This window comes from Diaphorina citri, unplaced genomic scaffold, assembly GCF_000475195.1.
Source record: "Diaphorina citri unplaced genomic scaffold, Diaci psyllid genome assembly version 1.1 scaffold398, whole genome shotgun sequence".
Lineage (NCBI taxonomy): Eukaryota > Metazoa > Arthropoda > Insecta > Hemiptera > Psyllidae > Diaphorina > Diaphorina citri.
This window is the reverse complement of record NW_007377833.1, coordinates 119,814-134,208: the sequence shown is the minus strand read 5'-3', so window position 1 is coordinate 134,208 and position 14,395 is coordinate 119,814. Positions and strand designations below refer to the sequence as shown.

The window sequence follows — 14,395 nt, the reverse complement described above, 5'->3', positions numbered from 1 at the left end:
TATTTTTTTTTTTTTTTTTTTTTTTTTTTTTTTTTTTTTTTAAGAAATCAAAGATTAAATTTATTTATTTTTTGTTCAAGTAGTACATATTTACAAAGTAATAAGACAGAAATTATAGGATAAAAATGTAAAAAGAATATACAATGAAAATAAAAAATATAACAAAAAACAAAGTACATTATCACTTAACATGATTTGTATCTTTTCTGATTATTTCAGGCTACAAGTTTCCTTGAGCATTAATTTCAACCCCTCAGCCAACTCTTGAACAAGTAATTTGAGTAAAAATCATACAAACTTACACTAGTGTCAAGTTTAGCAAGAGTTATGAATCGTAGAAATAGTTCACATCCTGAGACTACCGCTGTGACGGGACAGTCTGTATTTTTCATGACTTCTATGGCGGCTTGTAGGTTGCTATCTAGCTCTTGCACTGTTTCGGCTGAAAATAAAAATAAAAGAAATGTGTAAAGACAAGTACAAAGAATTTGAAACTTCCACTTTTGTGCTGTCCATTGATTTTCCAGTAGAACTGCATTGCGCCAGTGCTAGTGCTTGAGTGATAAAAACTGCAAGCACTTATCAGGGCAACGGAAAAGGAAAATACGAAGAAAGCAAATCCCAAATGGTCGGGGTAAGATTTTGTCCTATTCATTTTGATATTTCTGTCAAAATTACATCACTGTGTCTACAACAATCTGGTTGCTTCCTTGTAGTCTGAAGGGAATTTTCATGGACTTTTTGACACTCTTGAGAAAAGTTCAGATTGAATCCTTAGCAAATTCTGAAAAAACACCAACTGAAATTACTTATAAGAACTCTACATTTAAGAGGTCGTTCCCACCCGTAAGCAATATAATTTGAATGAGAGTGTTTCCACTACACACGACACGATTTTTTCCTCCCAACGACAAGTGGGAACGAGCTCTAAAGTCGAAAATCTTCAAGGAGGAATGTGTTGATTTTTTTTTGTCTGTTTCACCATAGCTGAAAAGGTGTCTGGTCTGATGAACTTTCGAAAAATCATCAATACATAAAGGTACTTATTGGGCAATATCGTTAATTAGGTACATGTTACTTGTTAATTACACGTTACACATTAATTACATGAAAACAAAACTTAACGTTTTGTTTTCAATAGAACTAATTAGTAAAGAATTGGTTGGAAATAATTTTATTATGTTGCTTCTTCCTGTAATAACAAAATTGACATTTTTTTGTCCTCTGTTGACCCATTTGTAACTTGTATTATTGGGTCAGAGACCCATTAGGTATTTTTGGTGTTTTAAAAAAATGGTAAAATTTGAACGTTAGAGTTTTACCTGTTCTTTTTCTTTCTCAATAATGGTGATGCGTTCTTTCTTTTTCACAAACACGGGCTTGAGTCTAGGTCCTGTTTCTTCTTCAGAGTCTGTATATTCTTCATACTCTGATGATTCTTCTTCACTCTCTTCAGCCGAGTGTTCCTTCTCATCTTCTTTTTCTAAAACCTGAGGATCGAGTAAAAATTGGATTTAATACAGCATACAGCCTACCATTAAAGTTTTCTTCTTCCTAGCCTTTTCCTATTTAAATAGGGGCGGCGTTAATACCTTTAAAATTAAAGTATATTATTAATGAATTTGATGGCACATTCGTTTTCTTTTGACAAAATTTTTGATGGCAAATTCGAGGAAATCAGGCTGGTGTCGTAAATTATGACCTGAGAATCGAGTAAAAATTGGATTTAATACAGCCTACCATTAAAGTTTTCTTCTTCCTAGCCTTTTCCTATTTAAATAGGGGCGGCGTTAATACCATTAAAATTAAAGTATATTATTAATGAATTTGATGGCACATTCGTTTTCTTTTGACAAAATTTTTGCAAATTCGAGGAAATGTCGTAAATTATTGGTGTAAAAAAAAGTGGATATAACTTTCGAAATTTTTTGATATTGGCTTGTTACAAGCGCATATTTCGTGAACAGTAATGATCTTATTATATTAAACTGGCTCCTGTAACACTCCTTTGTTTGGAGCTCAGTCAATAAGAGACTTTCTAGTCCAATTTTGTATAATGAACTTTCTCTCTCTCTCTCTCTTCATGCTCCCTACCTCTTGCCTTTCTATTCCTACATCTTCCTTCCTTCAGCTCTAGCTCTCTCTTCCTTTTTTCCTCATCTCTTCTCTTATTTTTCTATATATAAATTCCTCAATCTCTTGCTTTCATCATCTGATTATGTTTTTTTCTTCTCACCTCTTCTTCTTCCTGTTGTTTTTTCTCCAGTGCTTTCTTCTTGAGCATTTCTCGTCTCCTCTCAATTTCATCATCACTGAGATCCTCCTCTTCATCTTCTTCCTCACTGGAACCTCCAACATGTCGACCAGTGTATCGGTCCCGATCTGAATATTCTAAATTATAGAAAGTACTGTGTCTCTTCTTGTCCATCTGATGAGATACATACTTGTATGTATGTACTATGGGATAGTTACCATCTGGGACATCAAGTTTTACCTTACCAGCTATTATGGAGTATAATCAGCCTCGTGAGAATCATTCTTTGGTCATAGTTTAACAAGTGATCTCCTGATTTTCATTCCAGAGTTCAGCCTCGTCAGTCAATCATCAGCCCCAGTTTCGATTTTAACAAGATGGGGATAGGAGGTTTGGACAAAGAATTCACTGCCATCTTTCGACGAGCCTTTGCCTCACGAGTATTCCCACCTGAAGTTGTAGAACAGCTGGGTAAGTAGCACTCTACCTTGATAATGTAGTGGTTAAGGTTGACTTAATGGAATAAGTAGCACATAACCTACTTAACATAGTGATTAAGGTTGACCTTTTCCTGGGCTTTTAACATAGCAAAGAGTGTCCATGAACTCTCAAGAATATGTAAGGTTGACCTTAATGTTGCAAATGAAGTAGCAGTGGAAATATCCAAATTCTGCTATCGTATCCTGAGGTGTTTTCAGACTTGAAAAGTGAGTAAGTGGTTAAGTAAGGTGCTGGTCTAGTTAGCAGAAAGAGCTGGTTCAAATGCCAAGAAAAGCATAAATAGGAGGGCGTAGGTTCAATTTCAACCGAGTTATAGAAATTCCCATTAGAAGACCAGGAATTGTCACGTTCATGAGAGACTCTAGTAAGTCTAGTATGTCTCTCAAGAGATGAGCGAGAAAAGAGACTATACCTACTTGCCTGATTCTCATGTACATAATTGCTGGATCAGCACAAGAACACCAGAAAATAAAGATAGGTTGTGGTTATGTACCGGGATGGGTTAGGTTCGGACTGGTTGAGACAGGATATTATTTCTACATACAGTTTAGCATGGTAGTGGTAACTTAAAAGCAAGGTTAGTTTACAAACCTTGCCTAACCCAACCCGGTACTTACCATAAACTTTATTATAAGATAGACTTTATTACAATCTAATTTGTTATTATTTTCTATCCCCCAGGGTGTCAGCACGTGAAAGGTATTCTTCTGTACGGACCACCAGGTACAGGTAAAACCCTCATGGCGAGACAAATCGGTCAAATGTTGAACGCCCGGGAGCCGAAAATCGTGAACGGACCGCAAGTTTTAGACAAGTATGTGGGCGAGTCCGAAGCTAATGTGCGGCGACTGTTCGCTGATGCTGAGGAAGAAGAGAAACGGGTAAGCCACAAGTGGTGATAGATTTTCAGGCATACTCCTTAATAATCTTATTATATTAAACTGGCTCCTGTAACACTCCTTTGTTTGAAGCTCAGTCAATAAGAGACTTTCTAGTCCAATTTTGTATAATGAACTTTTCTCTCTCTCTCTCTCTTCATGCTCCCTACCTATTGCCTTTCTATTCCTACATCTTCCTTCCTTCAGCTCTAGCTCTCTCATCCTTTTTTCCTCATCTCTTCTCTTATTTTTCAATATATAAATTCCTCAGTCTCTTGCTTTCATCATCTGATTATGTTTTTTTCCTCTCACCTCTTCTTCTTCCTGTTGTTTTTTCTCCAGTGCTTTCTTCTTGAGCATTTCTCGTCTCCTCTCGATTTCATCATCACTGAGATCCTCCTCTTCATCTTCTTCCTCACTGGAACCTCCAACATGTCGACCAGTGTATCGGTCCCGATCTGAATCTTGGTCACTTTGATCACCCTCATCACCACTGCCTTCGAGAACTTCTGGTTCATGGATTTGTCTGGTGGACAAAGGAGAATATGATAAAATAAGGTACAATGGGGAAACTCATCTATTTGTTAAAATAAATAAATAAGCACACTAATTTTATCGGTAACATACTAGATCTTTTTTTGTTAATCACTAATTTGTTTGTTTGTTTGTTTGTTTTTTTTTTTTTTTTTTTTTTTTTTTTTTTTTTTTTTTTTTTTTATAGATTTTCAGGCATACTCACTTAATCTCGCATGTTTTTAGTTAAACTAAAAATAAATTACTCACGCTATACCAATCACTGAAGTTCAGTAACGTTGCGCGTGGTTGATATCCGGATGGGTCACCATTTGGACAATCTCGTCCTGCTAGCTTTTCCCGGCCCTACTCAGACTGAGTGGGATTAATATGAGGTGGCGAGTAGGTTGTCACCGAGTAACGTTGCGCGTGGTTGATATCCGGATGGGTTACCATTTGGACAATCTCGTCCTGCTAGCTTTTCCCGGCCCTACTCAGACTGAGTGGGATTAATATGAGGTGGCGAGTAGGTTGTCACCGAATGGAAGGTAAAATCCTCGTAACTAAAATCCTTAGTAGTTCAGTGAAGTTAAACCCTTTAGGTAAATATACATAAGGCGATGAACTTCCAGCTTTTAATATATATTTTTTAACAGTGTTTCCCTTGGCTCTATTAATTCACAGGCGGGTCCCAACAGTGGCCTCCACATCATCATATTTGACGAAATCGACGCTATCTGTAAGGCTCGAGGTACAGCAGGAGGTAATACTGGAGTTCATGATACCGTGGTCAAATAATAAAGCCAGGTAATACACCAGGATAATGAATAAAGCCAGGTAATACACCAAGATAAAGAATAAAGCCAGGTAATACACCAAGATGAAGACAAGTAATTTAGCAGAATAAAGACAGCACATAACATAGTGATTAAGGTTGACCTTTTCTTGGGCTTTTAACGTAGCAAAGAGTGTCCATGAACTCTCAAGAATATGTAAGGTTGACCTTAATCCTTAATGTTGCAAATGAAGTAGCAGTGGAAATATCCAAATCCTGCTATCGTATACTGAGGTGTTTTCAGACTTGAAAAGTGAGTAAGTGGTTAAGTAAGGTGCTGGTCTAGTTAGCAGAAAGAGCTGGTTCAAATGTCAAGAAAAGCATAAATAGGAGGGCGTAGGTTCAATTTCAACCGAGTTATAGAAATTCTCATTAGAAGACCAGGAATTGTCACGTTCATGAGAGACTCTAGTATGTCTCTCAAGAGATGAGCGAGAAAAGAGACTCTACCTACTTGCCTGATTCTCATATGTACATAATTGCTGGATCAGCACAAGAACATCAGAAAATAAAGATAGGTTGTGGTTATGTACCGGGTTGGGTTAGGTTCGGACTGGTTGAGACAGGATATTATTTCTACATACAGTTTAGCATAGGAGTGGTAACTTAAAAGCAAGGTTAGTTTACAAACCTTGCCTAACCCAACCCGGTACTTACCATAAACTTTATTATAAGATAGACTTTAAATATTGTCCTAGAATAAAGCCAGATAGTATACCAGACTGTCACTAACGTTGTTCTCTCACAGAGACATGCAACATGATTAGCTCTTTTATGAATTATGACAGCTAATTTCCCTCGGTGTTGCAGAGTATTCGTGGGCATCAGGAAACTGCTAGGCCTGATCGATATGGCACGCCAAATTGAAGAGAACTACCGAGTCATGAAATTCCTCACCAAACTAGAAGACGAAGGCTGTTTGGATATGGGCACGTCTATTCTTCACTAAGTGAATCACCCGGTATAATCTTGATGTGAGTGGGACATCCTGTATAAATCAGGTGAGTTGGTCATTGGAGGGTGGAATGGAAAGATCGGTACCGGTAGATATCGCTAAAGGTGGAGGAAATAGACGTCACTATCGGTAGTTAAGTTATCGATGGTTTTCTACTTCTTCTATTGAAGAGAAGTTTTTCCGTCCTACGCCGAAGAAAGACCGTGTTCCGATTTTCTGAATATTTGAAAATCGGAATAGGATGTTGAAATTTTATCAAGTGGTGATTTGTTCTCCCGAATACTTGTAAAACTTTGTAGAGAGGATCAGTATTTCAGATTTGCCAAATCTGTCAGTTACAACAGGAAGAACAAGTTGTTAGTTTTGTCAATTCAGATAATATTTTAGTTGCCTTCTATACTTTCGTACATTCCCGTATTATTTTCGTTTTTCTTCGTAGAACGAAGTCTATTTTTTTTATTCAGCTTATTATTGACTGTTGGTAGCTCATTAAATCCTCTTTATTAGCTCCACCCAGAAAATAAATACATACTAATTTTTTTGTCAATCAGTTGCTGTCTAAAATGGATGGCGTGGAGCGATTGAACAATATTCTGGTCATTGGAATGACTAACAGACGGGACATGATTGATGAAGCCTTGCTCAGACCTGGTCGTCTTGAGGTAAGTGATAGGCGATAGAGAGTAGTATGGGATATAGGACCACAATGGGATTAAAAATAGATAAATACAAACGAAGAGATTTCATAGAGGAAACTAGAACAAAGGAGATCTTATCGTCCCGAAATCGAAGAGAGAATGAATACAAGATAGGAGAAATGCACCCGTTCCGAGAACGAACCTAATGTGTTTAGAATAAAGTTCGCCCCTCGCGGAAATCGAACCCGCTACCTGGCGCTTACAAGGCAGGTGCATTATCCTCCACGCTAACTAGGTTGGCACTAACATAATACATTTTGTTTTCTCAGCTACAAATGGAAATCAGTCTTCCCAATGAAGACGGGAGAGTTCAAATCCTGCAGATTCATACGGCGAAAATGAGATCCTATAAGAAGCTAGCTGACGATGTTAACTTGAAGGTAAATTAAATGAATTCCCATTTTATATCCCCTTTTCATTCTACGAAATTTCCCTGAAGAAATTTTCCCATTCTGTTCTATAAATCACAGGAATTGTGAATTTTCATTGTACAAATTCCGGGAATTTTTAAAATTTATCCTATAAATTTAAGGAATTTTCACATTTTATTCTATAAATTCTGATTTTTTTTTTCAAATTTCAACCAATAATTTCCGGGAATTTTCACATTTTATCCCATAAATTCCAATTTTTTTCCATTTTATTATCTAAATTCCAGGAATTTTCACAGTTTATCCTCTAACTTCCAGGAATTGGCAGCTTTGACCAAGAACTTCAGTGGTGCAGAGCTGGAGGGTTTGGTGAGGGCGGCTCAGTCATGCGCTATGAATCGTCTGATCAAGGCAACCAATAAGGTAGAGGTGGATCCTCAAGCTTTGGAAAAGTTGTGCATAACACGAGCCGACTTCTTGCACGCCCTGGAAACCGATATTAAACCGGTAAGTATAAAGCCAGCTGGTGCTAAATTATGACATGAGATTATTGAAAAAGAAAAAAAATCGTGTATTTCCAATTTGAAAAGCTTTTACACAAAATATATATTTAAAGGATATATCAGGTTACTAACTTGACAACCTGCAAAGGTCATTTTCTTTCTACATTTACTATTTTTAAAGGAAATTATCAACATTTTGTTTTATGGGCAACCATTTCTTGGGAGTAAAGATAGAACGATTAATTCACGTTTTTAAACCTATTGAGCCTAGTTCTTTGAATCGGCCTCACAAGAAAACTAACCCGAACTATAATTCGACTTCCAGGCATTTGGTTCAAGTGATGAATCTCTCGAGCATTTCCTATCGCGTGGCATTTTGAACTGGGGCACTCCGGTGCAGGAATGTTTGGAAGCAGGCAGGATATTCATTCAGCAATCCAAGGACACGGAATCTTCAGGCCTTGTGTCTGTACTACTGGAAGGTAAGATCGCTGTCCTATTTTATGGGGAATCTAGGACAAAATGGTTTGTTGACAGTATTCTAGTGTACTTCCCATTTTAAGAAATTGGAATAAATGGGTAATGTATCTATTTTTCAATTTCAGATCATGAAGATGAAAGTGGACAAAGTTCCAACCGATGAGCTGTCACTCTCTAACTTTGCAGCAGCCAACAAAGATGACTTTGTTGAAGACACCAAGTATGTGCTCTATTCCAACCCTAGTGAATGTAGAGGAAAACTAGCAGCCCTCATAAAATCACCAGTGACTAATACTGTATCTATTTTATTTATTCAGTTACTTTGTGATTTGGTAACTTAACTCCAATAGTTGGATTATTGTGGATTTTCTCAATTTTGTTTCAGACTTACTTAATTGAGAATCTAGAGGTTTTAATTTCTGAGGGGGCACTTATTTCTAGTAAGTAATGGTTTGGAATGATGAAAAAATCAGGCATTTCAATATATTTGAAGGAAAAAAATTGTGATAATAATTTACCTATAACCTGTAAGATGAGATTACTTGTTAAATAATTCAAGTTACTAAACTGCTTATTCTCCCTTCTCTACAGACACATTGAAGTCACAACGGGTCCAGGGAGGCATTACATATTTACCCTCGCCTACAGTCCTGATGTCAAAAGAGGGTTTATTGGTTTCTCACTACTTCAAAGAAAATGGGCGGAGCTCTCTTTACATCAGGACATTGATGTCAAGCCTTTCTTCTTCAATCCAAAAAACACATCTGAGTTCCTATGCACCATCATTCTGGAAGTTGATTTCCTTTTTTTCTCTCTCCCCCCTCCTTTCAAACTATTGAAGACATGATAAATTCATAATTATAAAGAAAACCTACAAACTACAAAAATCTACATATAAATACTAAACCTACTTGTTGCTAAAAATGGAATGAACAAGTACATCATATCGATTTGAGCTTTGAAAATAGAAAAGTTACTGATACTATTTCTGGCAAATTGATGTATGTAGAATGCATGTTTTGTGACGATAAATTGACATGAGTTAATGTCCGTAGAAAAGTTTAAATTCTGCCCGAATTCTAAACTCCAAACTGATTGTCACTTTAAAAAGCACAATAAAAGTTCACCAATACTCTTTGAGTATAAATATTTTATCAGAATACAAATAAATTCGAGAAAAATTAAATTATAAGAGGCGAAATAGGATTCTCCTTAATCCTTATCCATAGCATTCAATTTGGCCAAAATCCATTTTAGAACCTTTCCAAAGCTTTTGACATACATCAACGTGGATTGTGACAGATGGGAGAAACAAATGGAACCTTGATAATAGCACTGCCTGCCACCTGGAGTATTTCTGGGGCTCAAGTATCCGTAGGTTCCTCCCAGGCTGTCGAATACATACTGGAGTAACACAGGGATGAAAACTTGCCCCCCCAAGGTTCAGAACCTGGTCGTCTTTTCCTTCTCGTTTTCAATAGTCGCGACGAATGTCTTTTTGTGCGTTCCCGTGCCTTTTTGTACGGGATTAGCTGCCGAATCGTTCCAGGCTTGGATTTTAGCCGTTCCCAAGAACAAATAGAGGAAGCCGGGGAAGCTTATGACAATGGCGGACACGATGAATACGTTACGCCACTGTTCCATGGTTTCCTGGAAACAAAATCACATTCAGAATCATATCGAGAAGCTTTTGAGTGATCCAAAGAACACAAACCCAACCCAAACTTAAAGCCGGGGAAGCTAATGACAATGGCGGACACGATGAATACGTTACGCCACTGCTCCATGGTTTCCTGGAAACAAAATCACATTCAGAATCATATCGAGAAGCTTTTGAGTGATCCAAAGAACACAAACCCAACCCAAACTTCGGGCTTTGCCACAAGATGAATAGCTCATTCCTGAAGTAAATATAACTGAAAATTGAATCTCTTTTATCTCTTAAGAATTGAATTGGTCCGTCGCTTATTTCGAATAGTTTGACTAAAGATGAGGTTTTAGATTCTTAGTTGATAACAAAGCCGTTGGGACAGTACTTACATTATTGTGAGTGAAATAGGCAACCACTAGAGGTGAAATGAAACCAGGAATAACACCGAGCATACCACTGACACCTTGCAAAACACCTGGAAATAGAAGATTACAATTTAGTAGATCTAATAAACGATCTAATGTTCGGATATTAGCAGTAATCAAATCAGTAATTACCTTACTAGTGGCTCAGAGCAACCGAATCAGAATGAGGGACTCTGAGACCTCCGAAGGTCAAATGAGATCCAAAACTAATCGATAAATTCCTCTTGTATTGAACAGTTTAACATACAAGATGAATAGCTCATTCCTGAAGTAAGTATAACTGAAAATTGAATCTCTTAAGAATTGAATTGGTCCGTCGCTTATTTCGAATAGTGTGACTAAAGATGAGGTTTTAGATTCTTGGTTGATAACAAAGCCGTTGGGGCAGTACTTACATTATTGTGAGTGAAATAGGCAACCACTAGAGGTGAAATGAAACCAGGAATAACACCGAGCATACCACTGACACCTTGCAAAACACCTGGAAATAGAAGATTACAATTTAGTAGATCTAATAAACGGCCGAATGTTCAGATATTAGCAGTAATGTCAAATCAGTAGTTACCTTACTAGTGGCTCAGAGCAACCCAATCAGAATGAGGGACTCTGAGACCTCCGAAGGTCAAATGAGATCCAAAACTAATCGATAAATTCCTCTTGTATTGAACAGCTCCCATCAAAGCCAGCTGGTGCTAAATTATGACATAAGATTATTGAAGAAGAAAAAAATCGTGTATTTCCAATTTGAAAAGCTTTTACACAAAATACATATTTAAAGGATATATTAGGTTGTAGGATATATCAGGTTACTAACTTGACAATCTGCAAAGGTCATTTTCTTTCTACATGTAAGTACTATTTTCAAAGGAAATTATCAACATTTTGTTTTATGGGCAACCATTTCTTGGGAGTAAAGATAGAACGATTAATTCACGTTTTTAAACCTATTGACGTCAAACCCTTTAGGTAAATATACATAAGGCGATAAACTTCCAGCTTTTAATATATATTCTTTAACAGTGTTTCCTTTGGCTCTATTAATTCACAGGCGGGTCCCAACAGTGGCCTTCACATCATCATATTTGACGAAATCGACGCTATCTGTAAGGCTCGAGGTACAGCAGGAGGTAATACTGGAGTTCATGATACCGTGGTCAATCAGTTGCTGTCTAAAATGGATGGCGTGGAGCGATTGAACAATATTCTGGTCATTGGAATGACTAACAGACGGGACATGATTGATGAAGCCTTGCTCAGACCTGGTCGTCTTGAGGTAAGTGATAGGCGATAGAGAGTAGTATGGGATATAGGACCACAATGGGATTAAAAATAGATAAATACAAACGAAGAGATTTCATAGAGGAAACTAGAACAAAGGAGATCTTATCGTCCCGAAATCGAAGAGAGAAGGAATACAAGATAGGAGAAATGTACCCGTTCCGAGAACGAACCTAATGTGTTTAGAATAAAGTTCGCCCCTCGCGGAAATCGAACCCGCTACCTGGCGCTTACAAGGCAGGGACATTCGTACATTCCCGTATTATTTTCGTTTTTCTTCGTAGAACGAAGTCTATTTTTTTTTATTATTCAGCTTATTATTGACTGTTGGTAGCTCATTAAACCCTCTTTATTAGCTCCACCCAGAAAATAAATACATACTAATTTTTTTTTATATAATAATGTGATTTCCCTTACTAACCATTCTAGAGTTCCATAACAGAACGGTTGGAAGATGTTTATAATAACTATGAATTGTGGCAAAATTTCCCCTTTTTATTATTTAATAATATTATATAACTTTCACTGAATATAATAATATTACTTAACCCTGTACACAACAATATGCACAGGGTGTTTTTTCACCTTGTATATTTTATTTAATAACTAGCAATATTAATTAAATAATAATAAATTGATCTCTAATAGGTATCTGTTGGTACAAAATTTGTTTGTCCAAGGAATATCATAATGATGATAATGAGAACGCATTTCTAGTTTTTACTTTTTTTTTTTTTAACTAGGTGAGTGAGATATAGTCTGTTGAAGTTAGTAGTCTTGTGACTCTGCTACTTGTCATGAATAAAATAGTCTGTACAACTTCTCAATTTTCCGTATATTGAGAGTGCACATCCAAGTAAACTTGCTGTTCTTCAAACTTTAGCATAACACAAAGAACATTATCGAAAATGAGTAGCGATAATTGTGACATTTTTTGAAAGTTTCTACTTGGAAACTTCATCAAATCTCAACTCTCAACATCCCTAGAACAACAGTTTAACCAAAATCAATTGTGTCATCAGTGTGCTATCTTTATAATCACAATCAGTTTGTCATGAAATAAATATCGGATTTTATTATTGTGAAATTCTAGATAATCAACAACTAGTGAACTCTGGTCACTAGTGACTAATGTAGAATAGAATGAATCACTCAAGAAAAGATGGATAAATAAACATTCTTTACAAACTTTAGCATAACACAAAGAACATTATCGAAAATGAGTAGCGATAATTGTGACATTTTTTGAAAGTTTCTTGGAAACTTCATCAAATCTCAACATCCCTCCCTAGAACAACAGTTTAACCAAAATCAATCAATAGTGTGTCATCAGTGTGCTATCTTTGTAATCACAATCAGTTTGTCATGAAATAAATATCGGATTTTATTATTGTGAAATTCTAAATAATCAACAACTAGTGAACTCTGGTCACTAGTGACTAATGTAGAATAGAATGAATCACTCAAGAAAAGATGGATAAATAAACATTCTGCAGGAAAGCCAAGCCAAACATATTGTGTGCGTTTGCTAACAGTTCTCTCAGCTACTAACAGAGCTTTGTCGGGTATTTCAATTTTAATTCCAAATGTATTTATTTTATAGCTTCTATTTAATTTATTTCCTTATTTATGTAGATTATAATTTATAATCTAGAAAGATATTTTATCCTGTACTGTAACTAATAAGGTCTGCCCGGAACCACAATCATACTTTGGCAAGTTTTGAAAGATTTTGTTGAGATGAAAATTTCGTAATTGATTTTATTCAACTGCGATTGTTTTCAATACTGGAATTGTGTAATATATGAAATCCTCTCTTTAAATAAATGTTTAAATAGGGAAAATATGACTGTGGTTCCTAGCTAAAAATATAAGTAGGTAGTTGTTTGTTAAATATTGTGTCGACTTCAGTTGTCAAAAACATTTCTTGTTATAAGTATGCGGTAAAATCGTTACTTATACTTAATGAATTTCACTAAGAAAGAGAACACCAAGGGACAAGTTCGAATGGGGCGAAAAACTAACGAACAAAGTTCTTGAGTTGTTGATCTTCTTTGCCAGATTCCATCCAAATAGATCAGTTGCGCTTACTAGGGTGATGTTTTAAAGTCATAGAGCAGGAAAAATGAGGACCAAAGGAATTTTTCTTTTTCTTCTACGATTTCTAGATCCCGGGATAAATCGATTTAAAAAATACCGGTAAATCGTGAACTTTGACGTCACGGCATACGCTCCCGTACACGATGACGTCACATCAAATGTTCCGAGCAAAGCTGCCTCGCAGGCAACACATTAATGTGTTTGTGCGCATACGTTTCTGCGCATTTCTTTCTGCTCCTCCGTAAGCGTGCTTGCATACTAACGCTACCTAGTGGACGAAAAAAACAACTGCGTAAAGTCTGACGTCACACATCTTTGAACTCTTTCATTAGAACGGAAAATGAAAATTGAATTTTCGACCTTTTACAGTTATTTTTCCGGAGTTTTGACCTCGGATTTGGATTTTTCTCAACTTTTTACAAAGGAATCGACCGTTTATTTATAATTTTTACCCATTTGCAACTGCTCCATTGTTTAATATTACCCTCCATTCAGCTACGAGCTATGAGCCTCCTCACATTAATCTTACCCAGCCTGGGTGAGCTGGGGAAACCCCTATGGTCAGTCACTCATCCGGATACAAATACGTTGCATTTTGCATAACTTCAGTGATCCGTTCGGGACTGGTGCGTTCAACGTATTATCACCACTGGCGAATCGAAAGATTGAGACATGTGTTTATCATGGAACCGCGACGGCGCAGTCTAAATCACATCGTTACCAACCTACCTTTTTAGCGGACACCGTATTGCCAAGCGCCTGCTGAATATATTCCTTCTCCTCTGCCGATACCCGTGGGTTTGTTTGTTAAATATTGTGTCGACTTCAGTTGTCAAAAACATTTCTTGTTATAAGTATGCGGTAAAATCGTTACTTATACTTAACTAACTTATCGGTTTTTATTTTTCTTTGGAGAGTTATTTTAATTTTATTCTAAAACCAAAACATTCTGT

The 14,395-nt window shown here is 36.6% G+C and overlaps 2 protein-coding genes across 2 annotated transcripts in view; one reads left to right on the top strand and one right to left on the bottom strand.

The window, feature by feature from the left end:
* LOC103508426 (microfibrillar-associated protein 1) overlaps nt 1-2,428 on the bottom strand; it is a 13,812-nt gene extending 11,384 nt beyond the window's left edge. The window contains exons 1-2 of the mRNA XM_008472970.2: nt 2,237-2,428; nt 1,323-1,490 (exon numbers count right to left, since the gene is read on the bottom strand). Of these exons, the coding sequence (XP_008471192.2) occupies nt 1,323-1,490; nt 2,237-2,428 (360 nt within the window). The remainder of the gene's footprint in view (nt 1-1,322; nt 1,491-2,236) is intronic.
* Nucleotides 2,429-2,587: 159 nt separating this feature from the next.
* Nucleotides 2,588-9,401, top strand: LOC103508425 (vesicle-fusing ATPase 2-like). The gene is made up of 9 exons (XM_026823032.1): nt 2,588-2,725; nt 3,437-3,636; nt 4,831-4,940; nt 6,484-6,598; nt 6,904-7,014; nt 7,324-7,512; nt 7,834-8,001; nt 8,114-8,284; nt 9,291-9,401. Exons 1-9 carry the CDS (start codon nt 2,632-2,634, stop codon nt 9,399-9,401), a joined length of 1,269 nt encoding a protein of 422 aa, XP_026678833.1. The 5' UTR covers nt 2,588-2,631.
* Nucleotides 9,402-14,395: the final 4,994 nt, after the last annotated feature.

Excerpts from the sequence above, each read along its gene's own strand:
- LOC103508425 (XM_026823032.1), top strand. The coding sequence starts at position 2,632 with ATGGGGATAGGAGGTTTGGACAAAGAATTCACTGCCATCTTTCGACGA. Across the intron at positions 2,726-3,436 it reads TGAAGTTGTAGAACAGCTGG|GGTGTCAGCACGTGAAAGGT; the intron begins GTAAGTAGCACT and ends TCTATCCCCCAG. Across the intron at positions 8,002-8,113 it reads TACTGGAAGGTAAGATCGCT|ATCATGAAGATGAAAGTGGA; the intron begins GTCCTATTTTAT and ends TTTCAATTTCAG.